This window comes from Mastigoproctus giganteus, chromosome 5 (assembly GCF_048544385.1).
Source record: "Mastigoproctus giganteus isolate SK-2022 chromosome 5, ASM4854438v1, whole genome shotgun sequence".
Classification (NCBI taxonomy): Eukaryota; Metazoa; Arthropoda; class Arachnida; order Uropygi; family Thelyphonidae; genus Mastigoproctus; species Mastigoproctus giganteus.
The window spans coordinates 164,791,965-164,810,648 of NC_143579.1; the positions used below are offsets into that span (position 1 = coordinate 164,791,965).

Sequence of the window (18,684 nt, forward strand, 5' to 3'; positions counted from 1 at the left end):
AGCAAAATTAAATAACTATAGATAAAATGAAGAACCACATATAATTATCAGCCGCTCTTTAAGAAAATCGCTTGAAAATCACTCAGAAATTGCTATAGTCACTCACTTGGTACTTGGGGTGTGTCAATGATATACAGGAATTTTTTTAGCAGGGACAAGGAAGTGATTATCCCCTTGTATAAGGCAATGGTCAGGCCACACCTTCTGTACTGTATACAGGTCTGGAGGCTTCATTTTAAGAAGGACGTAGAGCTGCTGGAACAAGTACAGCGAAGGGCAACAAGATTAGTAAATGGAACAAAGGGTTGCTCTTACGAAGAAAGAGCTTAAGTTTTGCAAATTACAGTGTGTGGAGACTAGACACCTGTGAGGTGATCTGACTGAGGTGTATAAGGCCTTGAATGGTTTGAGCAAGCTCAATGCTGATAGGATTCTTCGGCTAAGGTAAAGAAAGCCTGCACAAGAAGCAAGCAAAAGTTTGATGAAATTTACCGGTAAAAGTACTTTGCCGTAACGGCATTTGTATTGTTGCTTGCTTGGTAAACAGATGGTGGGTGTTATCGGTCTGGAGTAGAAGTTGAATCCCATGGGAGCTTGAAACCCTCCTGAAGTGGGGGGGGGAACCTGACCTTTTTTTCTTTAGAATCATGAACAGAGTCATATTGGAAGTTCTGGTGTCGTTTTTTTATTTATTTTTTTTTTTTCTTAATAAACAATTTATCCACTAGTGATTCTAAAGAAAAAAGGTCAGGTTACCCCCCTCCACTTTGGGAGGGTGTCAATCTCCCATGGGATTCAATTTAGCACCCACTGTATGTTTACTGTATAGCATCCACTGTATGTTTACTAGCATTAGCATTAGTAGAGGCATTTGATGCAAGAAAGCAAGCTTATGCAGCATCAGCCAAAAAAAAAAAAAAAAAAAAACCACTTCCACTTCACCCCTCTGTTCGTTCAAAATACCTGTCCAGCTGAGCCTTAAACTTATTTAGGCTATCAACCTCCACCACAAGGGATGGAAGTCTGTTCCACCAACCAACCACCCGCTGGCTAAAGGCAAATTTCCGCACGTCTATCCTACATCTGTCTTTCCTCAATTTGAATTTATGCCCTCTCAGGTGATTATTCTGAGCTAGAGGAAGAATCCCATTAGCATTGAGCATGCTTAAACCATTCAAGGCTTTATACACCTCTATCAGATCACCTCGCTGGTGCCTAGTCTCCAGACACTGTAATTTGCAAAACTTAAGCCTTTCTTCGTAAGAGCAACCCTTTGTTCCATTCACTAATCTTGTTGCCCTTCTCTGTACTCGTTCCAGCAGCTCTACATCCTTCTTGAAATGAGGCCTCCAGACCTGTATACAGTACTCTAGGTGTGGCCTGACCATCGCCTTATACAATGGAATAATCACCTCCTTATCCCTGCTGGAAAAATTCCTGTATATCATTGACAATACTCCATGAGCTACTCTTGCAACCCGTCTGCACTGCTCAGAGAACTTCATATCTGCCTGCACAACCACCCCCAAGTCCCTTTCATTCTCTACCACTGTCAGTGTTGTACCATAGAGTTGATACGTTGCTCTGGGGTTGCTGTTTCCCATGTGTAGTACTTTACATTTGTCAATGTTAAACTTCATTTGCCACCTCTCAGCCCATCTGCTCAACCTTTCCAGATCCTGTTGCAGAAGCATAGTGTCAGTAGTGTCCTTGACAACCCTGCCAACCTTTGTATCGTCTGCAAACTTGGACATTAATCCCGATATACCATCATCAATATCATTTATAAATACAGAAAACAATAATGGACCCAACACTGAACCCTGAGGGACTCCACTAATAACATCAGTCCACGATGAGCAGTGTCCATTGATTACCACTCTCTGTCTTCTCCCCCTCAACCACCCCTTTATCCATAGCAGCAATTTGCCTCCAATGTCACACTGCTCCAATTTGTATAGCAGTCTTCCATGTGCAACAGTATCAAAAGCCTTTCTAAGATCCAAGTATATAATATCAAAGTTATTCCCTGCATCCAGTTCTTTTGTGACTGCATCATAGTATCCAATCAAGTTGGTCAGGCAAGACTTCCCCTTAACAAAACCATGCTGTGTCTGAGCTATAACTGAAGTCTTGTCTAAATGATCCTGCAGTGCGTCTTTAACCAGTGCCTCCATTAATTTTCCTGGAACAGAAGTCAAGCTCACAGGTCTATAATTACTTGTGTCAGCCTTTGATCCTCCTTTGTGAATTGGGGTCACATTTGCACATTTCCAGTCTATGGGTACCTCCCCTGAGTCCAAGGAAGCTCTCATAATTATGGCTAAGGGTTTGCTTACTTCCTTTGCTGCCTCCTTTAATATAACTGGATAGATCCCATCCACCCCGGGTGCCTTTCTTGTGTTTATCTTCAACAGTTTCTCCTCCACTTTACTCCCAGTTATTTCAAGATTCTGTAACTTACTGCTAGAGTTGAATACACCTCTGGCATTCCCCTCGCTGAATAACTCCTCATGTGTGAATGTCGATGCAAAATATTCATTTAGTTTTTTAGCCACCTGAGCAGGATCATCAACACTTGACCCATCAATATCAAGTGGACCAATCTGATTCATCCCTTTCCTTCTAGAGTTTACATAAGTAAAGAACTCTTTGCTGTTTTTCTTTGCATCCCTTGCCAAGGATTTCTCGTAATCTGCCTTCGCCTGCCTAACCTCCTTTGTAACTTGGTTGCATATCAACTTGTATCTATCATAGGCTTCTGTGTCATGTGTTAATTTGTAAGTATCCCATGCATTTTTCTTCTCTGCCATATGCCTCATTAGTTCATCTGACATCCATTTTGGCCTAAACCTTGAACAATATTTCTTAGTTGGTATGTAAAGCCTAGTAGCTTCCAAGATAAGTTCTTTGAATGCTTCCCATTTTGAATTTGCTGTTGGTAACATCATCAGTTGGTCCCACTGTATAGAATTTAAATACTGTCTCAGTCCATCGTAGTCGCCTTTACGGAAGCAATAACCCTTCTCTTTACCCCTAATGGTAGTTACCTCTTTGAGTAAATCCCACTTCAGCACACTGTGATCACTGCCACCTAGTGGTTCATTTATCTGCAGATTCTTAATGCATGAAGAATCACTGCTGATAATCAAATCTAGAGTATTACTCCCTCTAGTTGCCTCCCGAACATGCTGATGTAGAAAACAATCATCCAATAAATCCACAAAAGCCCTGCTAGTGTGTGAGTATCCAGCCCCCAAATTCCAGTCAATATCTGGGAAATTAAAATCTCCCATTATAAGACTCTCTGATTTACTGGCCCACTCTATTTCCCTGTACAGTTCCTTATTATACTCATCAGAGTCATTAGGCCTATAGCACACTCCTACTCTCAATTTTGATCTCCCAATGTTTATGTCACACCAAACTGACTCCGCACTGCACTGTCCAGCGATGTCGACTGGCTTCACTTCCTTGGTTTTTATGTGTTTCTTAACTAATAGCATAACACCTCCCCCCTTCCTATCCTGTCTATCCTTTCTGTAGACGTTGTACTCCCCAAATCGCAGTTCTGCATCCCTTATATCTGTGTGACACCACGTCTCTGATATCCCAACAATATCTGCCTTCGATGTTTTGAGCAATACCTCAAATTCATCAAATTTATTTACTAAACTCCTAGCATTGGTGTACACGCAAGTATACCTGCACCTGTTTCTATTCTTAGCTACCCTAACACAACCCATGTGTTTACTTGTACCACAATGGCTCCCAGCAGTCTCTGAAACACCATGTATCTTGTTTTCCAGGCTTCTGCTCATTCTAATAGAAGCAGTGCAAGAATCTCTTTCACCTCTGCCAGTGGCTACTGTCAATCTATTGGTCTTTGTCTCCCCCCCCCCAAGCTAGCAGTTTTCCGACCCACCTAACACTGCCTCGATAGCATCAGCAAATATTCTTGCACCCTTTCTATTTAAGTGTATCCCATCCCTGTAGAAGCAATCTCTCCTGTTAACAAGTACAGTCCAGGCTGAAAAAAATTCTACCCCTTGAGCCTTGCACAATCTTTCCAGGGCCGAATTGATCGACAAGGCTCTCATCATATACTCCCTCCTATCGTGTCTGGGCAGAATTGCAGACACTTTCAAATTCAACCCTAATTCTCGGCTTTTGTTCAACAGTGACCTGTACTTGTTAAGTAATTCTGCCGGTCTCCTACTCTTAATATTATTAGTGCCAACGTGTACAACTATATCACCTTTTGTGCCCTTAAAAGATGATACTCGCTCTACAACGTCATCAACCTTTGCCCCTGGCAGACATACCCTGGTCCTGTTCCACCTATCTTTTTTACAAAGCATGTTCCCCGTTTCCCTGACAATAGAGTCACCAACAACTACTAGTTCCTTCGGGACCAGCGCATTCTGCCTTGGGGGTTGTCTCTGTGTCACGCGATGCCCAAGTGCAAGCTCTGGCGTTGATGTGGGCAGCTGAGAGCTTGATGGGCCCCTCAATTTAGTTTCTTCGAGGGCATCCACCCTGTCCTTCAAGCTCTCATATAGGCCCAAAAGAACGCCGAGTTGTTGCCTGATATCGTTACACTCCTTGCATCACGCAAACACAAAGACATCCCCCTTGGCAGTATCATGTCCCGTACCCGATTGCTCTGCAAACATCAAGCAAACAGTGCATTTTATAAGGCTGTGAGTCAGAGGACAACTGCCCCCCCTCAGTTCTGCTCTGAGCCACAGCACTTCCATTAGCTTGAGCCTTTTGCTTTGCTGCTCTAGTTTGAGTCATGATTCTATTAATTTATTAATTAATTATGTTATGTTATTAATTATATTACGTTTGTAATCTAAGTCGTTATATGTATTTATTTAAACGTACAATTTAACTGCTAACGAAGTTCAACTAACGCTATCTAGTACGGTATATAACCTACGGTATATCTAGTACGGTATCACAATGGCGGGAAAGTTAATAACGGTAGCGGTAGTTACGAACACATGGAAACCCTTACCGATACTTTTACAAGGCCGAGTAAAGAATAAATACACCAAATTAATCAAAAAATCACAAAATAATGTTATACTACTAAATTTAAATCAAAAGTTTTAGAAAAACAATAATTTCAAATCAATAAATAAGAAAAATCCACTTAGCGGCTTGGAACACGACCGTCACTAGTAGCCTCGTCAGCAGACTCTGAGCGAGCAACAATACAAATGCTGTTATGGCAAAGTACTTTTACCGGTAAATTTCATCAAACTTTTGTGTGCTTCTCGTGCAGGCTTTCTTTACCTTTGCCGATTCTTCCTCTTGCCCAGATTAATTACCTGAGGGGACATAAATTCAAATTGAGGAAAGACAGTTGTAGAAAAGATGTCCAGAAATTTGCCTTTAGCCAGCAGGTGGTTGGTTGCTTGCTGGAACAAATTTCCATCTGGCATTGTAGAAGGTGACAACTTAAATAAATTCAAGGCAGAACTAGATAAACATTTGAAGCGAATGGATGGGAAGGTTTGGGGTGTGTTTTTTTTTTTTTTTTTTTTTTTTTTGGCTGATGCTAGATAAGCTTTCTTTCTTGCATCATATGCCTCTAATAATGCTAATAGTATTCAATCAGATTTGTTAGACAAGATCGCCCCTTTACAAATCCATGCTTGTGACTTCAGTATAATTGCATTACTGTTCAGATGGCCTTATATAACTTATTTAACTAATAACTCCATTATTTTCCTTAGAGCCGACATTAAGCTAACATGTCTGGAATCACTCATGTCACCTATTCATCACCCTTTGATTGTGTATACAATTTCACATCTCCAGGCAACCTAAGGAAGATTAGGAGACATCTCTGGCAAAGTATGCAAAAAAAATCAGCAAAGGCTTATTTACTTATGTTAAAAGTAAAGAAAGGTGTTCAATCACATTGGTCCACTTTTTATTATTATTGTTAGCCATATGGTGCAAGAAAGCCTGAGGCTTATGCTGCACCAGCCAAAAAAATTTCTGAGTTTCCCTGAGAGAGAGAGAGGGTCAGAAGTAAAAGGGAATTACCAAGAAAGAGAAGAATGACAATATCCAGCTCTCAGAAACCTCAATGTGCCAAGCCCATACTCACCAGATGTGAGCCCCTGGGGTTGTCAATGGTTTAACTGTTGATGATTCTGCTCAGGTTGGTAACAAATTAAGTAGGTATTTTACATCTTCACACATGAGGAATTCTTCATGAAAGGGGATGACAGAAATTTATAAAACTCTAACAGAAAACTATATGATTTTGTGACAACAGAGAGAAGTGGAAGAGAAATTTTTGAAGCTAAACATAAAAATGACATCTAGTGTCAATGGAATCGGTCCAATTTTATTAATGGAGGCAGCAAAGGAGATATGCAAACCCTTGGCCATAACTATGATGGCATCTTTGAATTCAGGGGAGGTCCCTATGGACTGGAGATGTGTGAATGTATCCCTAATTCACAAAGGGGAATGAAAAGGAGACATGAGCAGTCATAGAAGTTAACCTGTTAGGTTAACTTCTGTTACAAGGAAAATAATGAAGTCACTAGTTAAAGAAGTAATAACAAATTACTTATTTAACCAGTCTGATCAGATACTATGATGCAGTAACAAATGAACTGGATGCAAGATATAATTTTGATATCATATACTTGTATTTCAGGAAGGCTTTTCATACTGTTACACATAAAAGACCGATAGACAAGTTGAACCAGTGGTATTAAGGGCAAGTAACTGCAATGGATAAAGAGATGGCTGAATGAGAGAAAATATAGTCATTATTAATAGACATTGATCGTTGTGGACAAATATTATTAGTGGAGTCCCCAGAGTTCAGTGCTGGGCCCATTGTCGTTTTCTATATTTATTCATAATATTGAAAGTACATCAGGCTTAATGCCTAAGTTTGCAGATGATACAAATGTATTTCAAATCTAATTCACAAAGGGGAATGAAAAGGAGACATGAGCAGTCATAGAAGTTAACCTGTTAGGTTAACTTCTGTTACAAGGAAAATAATGAAGTCACTAGTTAAAGAAGTAATAACAAATTACTTATTTAACCAGTCTGATCGGATACTATGATGCAGTAACAAATGAACTGGATGCAAGATATAATTTTGATATCATATACTTGTATTTCAGGAAGGCTTTTCATACTGTTACACATAAAAGATCGATAGACAAGTTGAACCAGTGGTATTAAGGGCAAGTAACTGAAATGGATAAAGAGATGGCTGAATGAGAGAAAATATAGTCATTATTAATAGACATTGATCGTTGTGGACAAATATTATTAGTGGAGTCCCCAGAGTTCAGTGCTGGGCCCATTGTCGTTTTCTATATTTATTCATAATATTGAAAGTACATCAGGCTTAATGCCTAAGTTTGCAGATGATACAAATGTTGGCAGGGTGGTTAATGAAAGTAATGATGGTATGGTGCTGCAACAAGATCTAGAAATAGGCAGTTGAGTTGAGAAATGTCAATGAGATTTAACATTGACAAATGCAAAATACTGCATATGGGTAGCAGATTAAGGTACAAACTGTGTGGTATCACACTCAAGGTAGCAAAGAATAAAAAAGACTTTGGGGGAATTGTGCAGTCAGATCGGAAGTTTCTCCAAACCCCCCCCCCCGGCTCGTGGGGTTTGGAGAACTTCCGATCTTACAGGAGATCTTACAAGAATTCTTACAGGAAAAATGGGATAAATTATATCCCATTTTTCCTGTAAGCAAAAAATTATAAATTAGATAGATTGTATTAAAATAGGTTAAGGAATGGTTAACTGTTATATGACAGGAGGTGATATGAAAATGGAACATTTCTGAATAGATAAAGTGATAGGAAGTTTTCAAGGTATAGTACTGTTTGAGAGTGAAAAACGTTTGAATAATAAATTAATCGAAATATCTTGCAAATAGCCATATATAATCATTTTTCTAATATTTTTTGAGACTGGAATAATACTAAATAGATAAAGAAATATAAACTTGTTGCTGACAGTCCCATCACACAAATTGTGATATAAAAATTGTCTGATATAATTTTATCATACACAGCGTGATACATGAAATTCTGGAATACTTAAATGTTTCCTATTAATTCATTTATTCATTAATATTTAAAATATTAAGTAAGAATTTTCATGATTAGACTCTTGGAAAACATTCTTATTTTACCACATGTTTAATACTCCAATTTTATGAAGTTCTGACAGCATACATCAACAATTGTAATAATAATATTATTATTATTATGATTATTAGCCATATGGTGTAAGGAAGCTTGAGGCTTATGCTGCACCAGCCAGAAAAAAAAATTCCCCAACTTACCCTAAGAGAGAGAGAGAGAGAGAGAGAGAGAGAGAGAGAGAGAGAGAGAGAGTGTGTGTGTGTGTGTGTGTGTGTGTGTGTGTGTGTGTGTGTGTGTCAGAAGTGGAAAGGAATCACCAAGAAAGAGAAGAATGATGATATCCAGCTCAGGACCATGGGTTTTCCAAGCCCATACACACCAGATGCGAGCTCCTTCTCCATGCAATAACATCTTCATTAATTACAATACAGCTGAATAATCATGGCTTTCAAGTCCATGACTGTAGCAGCTTTCCTGATTGAAACAATTTCTCTTTCAAAACCCCCCAAAAAAAAGTCATGGATTCAAGACTGGACTCAGAGGCAACCAAATACCAATAGTTTTGAAAAAGAGGATAAGCTATGACAATACATAAGGGAAAAAAACAGAGTACAAAAAATCCAACATGACATTAGCTGAATACAGCATGGCACTGTCTTGCACAAAATAAAATCATATATAAAATAAAGTTATATGAAATCATAAAATGAAATGATCAAATTGAAGTAATCTTTTCTTATCATTTTTGGAAATTTTATGAACACTGTAATCTTATATGAGATTTTCAAATCCAGTCGAAATAGTCATTGAACAGAACACTATGATATTCTAAGTTCACAAGCCATCTTTCTTGTTGAGTTTCCAAGACTATGCTGCATTGAAACTCCAAAGGCTTCAACATTTTCTGGAGAATGAACAATGGCTGTGTGACATCATTTTCATTTTGTTACAAAGTCTTCCTCTTCAAACTACTGAGATAAACAAAGCATTGTGTTTCTTTAAGTGCCAAATTAGTTTAAAAAATAAGGCTAGAAATCTTTTCTGTACTGTAATAACACTCTTTTGGTGAATAAAGGCACAGCTTTAGCCTTCTGCTCAATTGCAAGGCATGACTTCTCTGCCATTGTGCATACTGATGGGAGAACATCAGATTCATAAGCATATAAACTGCTGTGACTTTTGCTGCTCTCCGGCAAATTTTTCAGGAACTACTGCAGACTGTCACCAACTTTAAAAAAATTCAACTAATAGTTCAGTATCAAGCAATGATACAAATGTGTGAACATTTTGTGAATCAACCTGTATATCTAATTAAAACATTTCATTATCAAAGGGTGTTTTTTTATTCTTTTATCATAAACCGGATGTTGCCTTGATCTTCAAAGACCTTATTCTCTCAGAATCTCAGAAGAGAAATTAGCAAAACATCTTGAGTTAGAATTTTTGGGGGAACCATGCAATCAAATTAAATAAGTTCTCACATACCTTAACATTTTAAAAATAAAGGCAGAAGTTGAGACAAATGCAACAGAAGAAGAAGAAGAAGAATAAGAAAACAGAATAGGAACTATATGAAACTTGAACATTCTGATTTGAATAAGGTTACGTAAAAGAAGAAATTCTGGAAAGTATTACTGGAGGTGAACAGAATGTAACAGTTACCATCATTATAATATTTAAGGAATACAATTTTTACTGAAAAATTATATTACAAAAAATGGTGTGCCATAAATTTATTAAAATAATTAACTCACTTCAATGCCTTCCCTACGATACTCTTCCTGTTCTGACTTCAAAGTAAGTTCTATAAATAGCTGTTGAAGTTTTTCATTACAATAATTTATACAGAACTGCTCAAAACTGTAAATACAAAAAAATAAATAAATAAAAGAAGCAAATTATCAAAACTTAGAGAGGAAAAAAATCTAGACATTTCAAATTTAATATATATATATTTTTTTTACCCCAAATTTTTCTTCTTAATTACACATATCACCAATAACAAGAACACTTTCTAATATACGTAGCACCTTATGTACACCCTCTGTGTAAAACCTTATTTACACTGTACATTTTTGAATCTCAATCAAAACAAAAACAAATGCACATTAATAAAGTAAAAGGCATAGAAAAATAAAAAATAAATAAATAAAGGAAATATCCAATAAATAAATACACAAATGTCAGAAATAATATAATAAATACAGACTAAATCAACATTAATAAAAAGAATAAAGATTACTGCATTTTATATACCAATCAAAATTAGAGGAATTTGCATTAGCTATATAGTATGTCAAACACAAATAAGAAATGAAAAAAATTAGAACCTATAGTACTTAGTACAGTGCATGGACTGGAGTTTGAGAAGACGAAAGAAGATATTTGTTGACAATAGACTTGAACTCCTGTAGACTATAATTTTCAGGAAATATGTATGAAAATGGCAGTTGAATGAATAAACGAGGAAGATGAAAAGTAGGTTCGGTGAGTTTCAAATTGGCCAGTAAATAGACGTTGGCTGGTGGCGGCATGTGTTCGGACTGTTTTGAAAGAGAGAGCAGGAATTATAGATGCCAATTCAGAAGAACAGTGCCTATGGAAGTATCTGTAGAAAGTGCATGCAGCAGAAACAGTATGCCTATGAGACAGAGAGTCAAGAGACTGTGTTAGAGATGAGTCATTAGTATAATGCTAAAATAATAGTAATAATTAAAAATAATTTGGATTTCTATGAAGAACTCCAAAGTGAATGAATTCAAAGTAAGTGCACTAAATTATTAATGTTCTTGTTAATGAATTTTTATATATATAAAACTGGAAACAAATTTTAAGCTTTTGATTTTTGATCTCAAGGATTCTGATGAGCTGAATCCAAATTTGAAGTCAGATATTGCCTTTGCTAATTTTTTTGAGGAAATTATGTGGTTATTGAAAATTTTAACAAATATTATTATAAAAGATATAAAAATTAGTTTTCGATTTGTTTTTTGTAAAGATCAAGAACCCTCTGACAACATCCAGTAGTAGTCTGCATCATATGAGGTTTTCACCTTACCTGATAATGTTTATCAATGGTAGAAATATCTTGATGAAAGCATTCACTGTGTTAAGGTTATTTGGGAAAAGGTCTGAATGGGAAATGCGGAAGTGTAATTTTAGAGACATATCGAAACCAAGATTTTGGTAGGTTTGGAATAAATTCTCAATCTAGAATTTATAGTTGCTTACTCTGTTGTTTTCATAATATATTCACAAACTTTCTTAGAGGATTTTCAAGCTTTCAGTTCCAGTGGTCATATGTGCTGCACAATTAGCACAACATATATGAGGAACCCACTTCTTGTCCTAATCACCTAATTTACAGCCAAAAAGTTTGTATGCTTTCTTTAACTAATGATCTTGAGATCATTAACTAACCTAACTGCTCAATTCTGGATTGAGAGTAGAGTTTAAAAGAGAGGATGAGAGAAGAATAAACCAAAGTAAAGTATCAGTAATTTTTATCAAGTTGAAAGCTGTTAAGAAGAAAAGTATCAGTAGTGACAAAATAATGCAAGCAAGCAAGCTTAAATAGCAATCAGACAGAGGATAAAAAAATATAATAATAAATCTTTTATTTATTAAAACATTATTTTCTCAATAAAATGAAAATTTGAAAATATTGATTCAATATATTCAAATTTTCTACCTCCATAACTAGGTGGAAGCTAATCTAACATAACTGTTCCATGACATTATGTTGGCAGTAAATAAGCAAACTATTTATTACCAGAATTACAGTTCCGGAATTAATAGCACCTTTCTATCCTCAGGGTGACTGGAAGATATTCAGGGTTGCAACCTGCCTTTGTATTGTCAAGCCTATGGAAAATGATTCTTACAAATGTATGTGCAAGAAAGTCATCTTCTGAAGATGTTAAGCCAAAATGAATTGACTAGAGTACCTGTATTTTTGTTGAGAAAGGATAACTTGTTAGCCTGAATAAAAGGGCTCCATCTGAATTTTTTAATAAAAAAATTGGCATCTTTAAATGGTATCTTAATCTGAATTAAGATAGATGGATGGATGGATGGATGGCTTTGCTGAAGTGGGCAAGCATGAGCTTTATGAATTTTATGGTTTTTGCAAGACCTAAATCCATTTCCTGTTCTCCTAAACAACACCTTAAAAAGCATTCTGTTTGCCCTGACAATACCTGCCTTGGTATTGTCAGGCCCATGGAAAATGTGATTCTTACAAAAGGATGCAAAAGGAAGACATCTTCTGAGCAAAATGGTTAAACCAAAATGGCAAAAGGTATTTTTTGCACTTGCATTTGATACAAAAGTGGTGGGATGAAAAACCCAGATTAACTCACAGAGAACTATCCTACTCCTTCCATCTGATATTGGCAAACTACAGCTTTGACTGAAGAGTCTTGAGAAATTTCTCCAGTCATCAATGAGACTCAAATCCAGACCTCTCCAAATGAGTGACAAATAGCAAAACAATACTGTCATGGACTGATCTGGAATGATCAGAGGAGATTGAAATTTAGTGGGCAGAGAAGAAAGGACTGATTTAATAAGTTTTTATACTATGCCTGTCATTGATGTTATTTGGTTTTTAGGAGCATTAGCAACTAAGGCCATATTGCTCCAGGATATGCGGTGGTCATTCTCTGACCTTTCCGCATCCTCCATATTTGGTGGTGATGGGCTCGAACCCCGGTCTAATCAAGAAGCATGTGCTAGGCACTGCTGCTCCTTCCCACCTGGCTACGGAGGCGCCACCTGTCATTGATCTCATGAAGATATCTAAAAATATTTGAAAGGTATGAGACAAACCTATATGGACTGTATTTCTGATGTTCACAGAGCTGATTAGAAAAGTGTATTATGTCTCTCTCTCAGTGATCACCATCACATAATGAGGACATTCAGTATTCTTAAGCAAGGATGTAACTCTGCAGCTCCTTTTGTCTAAACTTCTCATCACAGATAGCAAGAATTCATTTAATGTAGGAGCTGGTGATTTTGCCTTTGTATGAAAGGAGTGGTTAGGAAGAAAATTCAGAGTTCTGCCTTGTGTCCTGTACAAGGACCTTTTCAAAAATATTGCCTGTTGATTAAGACATCCAAGAAGAATGGCTGGATTCCATCTAAAGTTAAAACTTAATTGGTGGGATACTGTTGATGAAATCATAAAGTTCATTAAGGGCACAGTTCATGTGCCCTTAATTTCAATGTCAGATTGAAAACCCCGAACTTTGGGAGGGGGTTATGTATTATCTTTGAGATCACTCAGGAACACTTTTGTAAGTATGGGGGAAAGGGGACTGCACACACTGAGGCCACTATTGCTGATACATTTCTTCACTGAAAGTGAAATATGAGTGACCAACTGTAAGTTGAACAGACTCTAAAATACCTTCACACGAAAGATGTTGACAACTCAAGCCCACTTCCAAAACCAAATCCACTTTTGAAGACATCCTATAGCTTATTGCACTTACATGTGGTCCCTCATATTTAACTTTCAATGCAAAATTATAAACAATCTAGTGACCTGCAAGAGTCACTATAATTTAGTTAAGGGTTAATAAACAATCTGCTCCACACCATGATAGCAGAAGTGTTCCATGAGCATCTCAAATAATCAAGTAAACTGTAGGGGGGAATGGAGGCAGGCAAGAAGTAAGAGTAAGAAATCCCACACAACTGTTGACCTCAGTTGTTTGCTTTGGGTCTGAAATTAAATAAATTCTCTGCAATTTAGTTTCAGAACTTGATGATATCAAATCAAGTGATAAATAACCAAAAAAAAAAAAAAAAAAACAAGTAACGATATTTTTGATTTTTCAAGAGCATTATGCACACATTTTTAATTTTTACTAAATTCAAAATTCCAATAACAAACTTACTCCACAAGAGCTGACTCCTAGTGTCCCAAGGCCGCACATTCAGCAAACTTACTTTTGAAAAGGTTAAATATAAAGTGAAAGCCAAAAGGCCAGGAGAGTTCAGTACAGGTAGAACAGCATTGCCCCACTAGGAGTACAATTGTATTGATTCATTATTCTGTACTCTGGTGAATTTTACCATCATAGTGTGTATTGTGTAATCACTGTTCACTGTTAAAGAACATGTATGTACTGGGCATTTTGCAATTAGTTAAATACCTGATATGAAGGGGTGTTTGCATCAAGTTTAGAGTTTAAATTATGAAAAACAGGTTTAGAGAGCTCAAGAAATACTGAAAACAGCTTTCAGTTATGTTCAATGGGAAGGACACAGACATTTCAGTGATATTTCAAGTTCAAAGTAGACAAAACATCAGTTGAATGCTGAAGCAGGCCTTCAGCACATTTATCCCATAACTGTTTTTCCTCAATTTGAATTTATTCCCTCTCAGGTGATTATTCTGAGCAATAAGAAGAATCCCATCAGCATTGAGCATGCTCAAACCATTCAAGGCTTTATACACCTCACTCAGGTACCTAGTCTCCAGACACAGTAATTTAAAAAACTTAAGCCTTTCTTAGTGAGAGCAACCCTGTGTTCCATTCACTAATCTTGTTGCCCTTCTCTGTACTCGTTCCAACAGCTATACATCCTTCTTAAAATGAGGTCTCCAGACCTGTATATACAGTACTGAAGGTGTGGCCTGACCATTGCCTTATACCAGAGGATACTCACCTCCTTATCCCTTCTAGAAAAATTCCTTTATATCATTGACAAGACACCACGAGCTACTTTTGCAGACCGTCTGCACTGCTCAGAAAACTTCATATCTGCCTGCACAATTACCCCCAGGTCCTTTTCACTCAACCACTGTCAGTGTAGTACCACACAGTTGATGTTACTCTCGGGTTACTGCTTCTCATATGTAGTACTTTACATTTGTCAATGTTAAACTTCATTTTCCACCTCTCAGCCCATCTGCTCAACTTTTCTAGATCCTGTTGCAGCAGCATACTGTCATTAATGTCATTCACAACTCTGCCAACCTTCATATCATATGCAAACTTGGACATTAAGCCTGATATACCATCATCAATATCATTTTTAAATACACAAAACAACAATGGACCCAACACTGAACCCTGGGGGACTTCACTAATAACATTAGTCCACGAAGAGCACTGTCCATTGATTACCACTCTGTCTTCTCCCACTCAATCATCCCTTTATCCATTGCAGCAATTTGCCTCCAATGCCATACTGCTCCAATTTGTGCAGCAGTCTTCCATGTGCAGTATCAAAAACCTTTCTAAGATCCAAATATATGATATCAAAATTATTATTTGCATCCAGTTCCTTTGTAAATACATCACAGTATCCAATCAAATTGATCAGACAAGACAACCCCTTAACAAACCCATGCTCTGTCTGAGCTAAAACTAAAGTCTTATCTAGATGATCCTGCAATGCTTCTTTAACCAGTGCCTCCATTAATTAATGTTTCTGAAACAGAAATTAAACTAACAGGCCAGTAATTCCTGGGTCTCCCTTTGAACCTCCTTTGTGGATTAGCATTTTAGCATTAACAAAGGCACATGCTGCAAAAAAGCAAGCTTATATAGCATCAGACAAAAAAAAAAAAAAAAAATTAAAAAAAACCCTCTTATTTCACCCATCCACTCGCTCCAAATGTTTGTCAAGTCTGCCTTGAATCTATTTAAGCTATCAACTTCTACAACTACTGATGGAAGTTTTCTCCAGCAATCAACCACCCGCTGGCTAAAGGCAAACTTCCGCACATCCTACAAACGTCTTTCCTCAATTTGAATTTATTCCCTCTCAGGCGATTATTCTGAGCAAGAGGATGAATCCCATAAGCAATGAGCATGCTCAAACCATTCAAGGCTTTATACACCTGAATCAGATCACCTCGCTGGTGCCTGGTCTCCAGACACTGTAATTTACAAAACTTAAGCCTTTCTTCGTAAGAGCAACGCTTTGTTCCATTCACTAATCTTGTTGCCCTTCTCTATACCCGTTGGTGCCTCCATAGCCAGGTGGGAAGGAGCAGCAGTGCATTGCACGCGCTTCTTGATTAGATCAGAGTTCGAGCCCGTCACCACCAAATATGGAGGATGCGGAAAGGTCAGTGAATGACAACCGCATATCCCGGAGCAATATGACCTTAGTTGCTCCTAAAAACCAAACACCAACAACAACTGTACTCGTTCCAACAGCTCTACATCCTTCTCAAAATGAGTTCTCCAGACCTGTACACAGTACTCAAGGTGTTGCCTTATACAAGGGTATAATCACCTCCTTATCCCTGCTTGAAAAATTCCTGTATATCATTGACAAGACACGAGCTACTCTTGCAGACCATCTGCACTACTGCACTACTCAAGATCCTTTTCTTTCTCTACCACTGTCACTGTGGTACCACAGAGCTGATACGTTACTCTGGGATTACTGCTTCCCATATGTAGTACTTTACATTTTTCAATGTTAAACTTCATTTGACACCTCTGAGCCCATCTGCTCAACTTTTCTAGATCTTGTTGTAGCAGTGTACTGTCATTAGTGTCATTAACAACCCTGCCAACCTTCGTATCGTCTGCAAACTTGGACATTAAGCCTGATATACCATCATCAATATCATTATATCATTTATAAATACAGAAAACCACAATGGACCTAACACTGAACCCTGAGGGACTCCACTAATAACAATAGTACACGATGAGCAGTGTCCATTGATTTCCACTCTCTGTCTTCTCCCACTCAACCATCTCTTTATCCATAGCAGCAATTTGCCTCCAATACCACACTGCTCCAATTTGTGCAGGAGTCTTCCATGTACAACAGTATCAAAGGCTTTTCTAAGATCCAAATATATGATATCAAAGTTATTCTTTGCATCCAGTTCCATTGTGACTACATCATAGTATCCAATCAAATTAGTCAGACAAGACTTTCCCTTAACAAACCCATGCTGTGTCCGAGCTATAACTGAAGTCTTGTCTAGATGATCCTGCAATGCTTCTTTAACCAGTGCCTCCATTAATTTCCCTGGAACAGAAGTTAAATTAACAGGTCTGTAATTACCTGTGTCTCCCTTTGTCCTCCTTTGTGGATTGGGGTCACATTTGCACATCTCCAGTCCATGGATACATCCCCCTGAGTCCAATAAAGCTCTCATAATTATGGCTAAGGGTTTGCTTACTTCCTTTGCTGCCTCCTTTAATATAACTGGATAAATTCCATCCACTCCAAGTGTTTTTCTTATGTTTATATTCAACAATTTCTCCTCCATTTTACTCTCATTTATTACAAGATTATCTATCTTACTGCCAGAGTTTAATACATCTCTGATATTCCCCTCCCTGAAGGATCATCAACAGATGAAACATCGATATCAAGTGGACCAATCTGATTCATCCCCTTCCTTCTAGAGTTTACCTAAGTAAAGAACGCTTTGCTGTTTTTCTTTGCATCCTTTGCCAAAGATTTCTCGTAATCTGTGTTTGCCTGCCTAACCTCCTTTGTGACTTGGTTACAGACCAGCTTATAACTATCATAGGCTTCTGTGTCACCTGTTAATTTATATATATCCCATGCATTGTCCTTCTCTGTCACATGTCTAATTAGTTCTCTGACAACCTTTTAGGTCTAAACCTTACACAATGTTTCTTAGATGGTATGAAAAGCCTAGTAGCTTCCAAGATTATTTCTTTGAATGCGTTCTTTTTGAATTTACTACTGGTAACATCATCAGTTGGTCCCACCATATAGAATTTAAATACTGTCTCACACCACCATAGTCACCTTTACGAAAGCTAAAACTTTTCCCTTACCTCTGATGGTAGTTACCTCTTTGAATAAATCTCACTTCTGCACACTGTGATCACTGCCACCTAGTGGTTCCTTTATCTGCAGATTCTTAATGCATGAAGAATCACTACTGATAATCAGATCAAGAGTATTACTCCCTCTATTTTACTCCCGAACATGCTGCTATAGAAAACAATCATCTAATAAATCCACAAAAGCCTTGCTAGTGTGTGAGTGACCAACCCACAAATTCCAGTCAGTATCTGGGAAATTAAAATCCCCCATTATAAGACACTCTGATTTACTGGCCCACTCTATTTCTCTGCACAATTGCTCATTATACTTATCAGATTTATTAGACCTATAACACACACCTACTCTCATTTTTCCTTTCCCAGTGCTTATGTCACACCAGACAGAATCAACATTGCATTGTTAACCAACATCAACTGGATGCACTTCCTTAGATTTTATATGTTTCTTAACTAACAGCATAACCCCTCCTCCCTTCCTGTCCTGTTTATCCTTTCTGTACACATTGTATTCCAAAAATTCCAATTCTGTATTGCTTATGTCAGTGTGACACCACGTCTCTGATATCCCAACAATATCTACCTTTGATGTCTCGACTAGCACTTCAAGCTGATCAAATGTATTAACTATACTCCCAGCATGCAAGTAAACATGCACCTGTTTCTACTCTTAGTTACCCTAACAAAGCCCATGTATTTACTTATTCCCCTAT

At 37.5% G+C, this 18,684-nt stretch overlaps 1 protein-coding gene across 4 annotated transcripts in view; it reads right to left on the reverse strand.

Moving 5' to 3' along the window:
- Positions 1 to 18,684, reverse strand: part of Myo61F (unconventional myosin 61F) — a 748,935-nt gene that overhangs the window by 368,188 nt on the left and 362,063 nt on the right. For all 4 annotated transcript variants that reach the window (XR_016546978.1, XM_090374260.1, XM_090374259.1 and 1 more), the window contains exon 12: positions 9,917 to 10,022. Coding sequence is in view for 3 of the 4 variants with exons in the window: in XM_090374260.1 (XP_090230386.1) it covers positions 9,917 to 10,022 (106 nt within the window). In the remaining variant the exon portion in view is untranslated. The remainder of the gene's footprint in view (positions 1 to 9,916; positions 10,023 to 18,684) is intronic.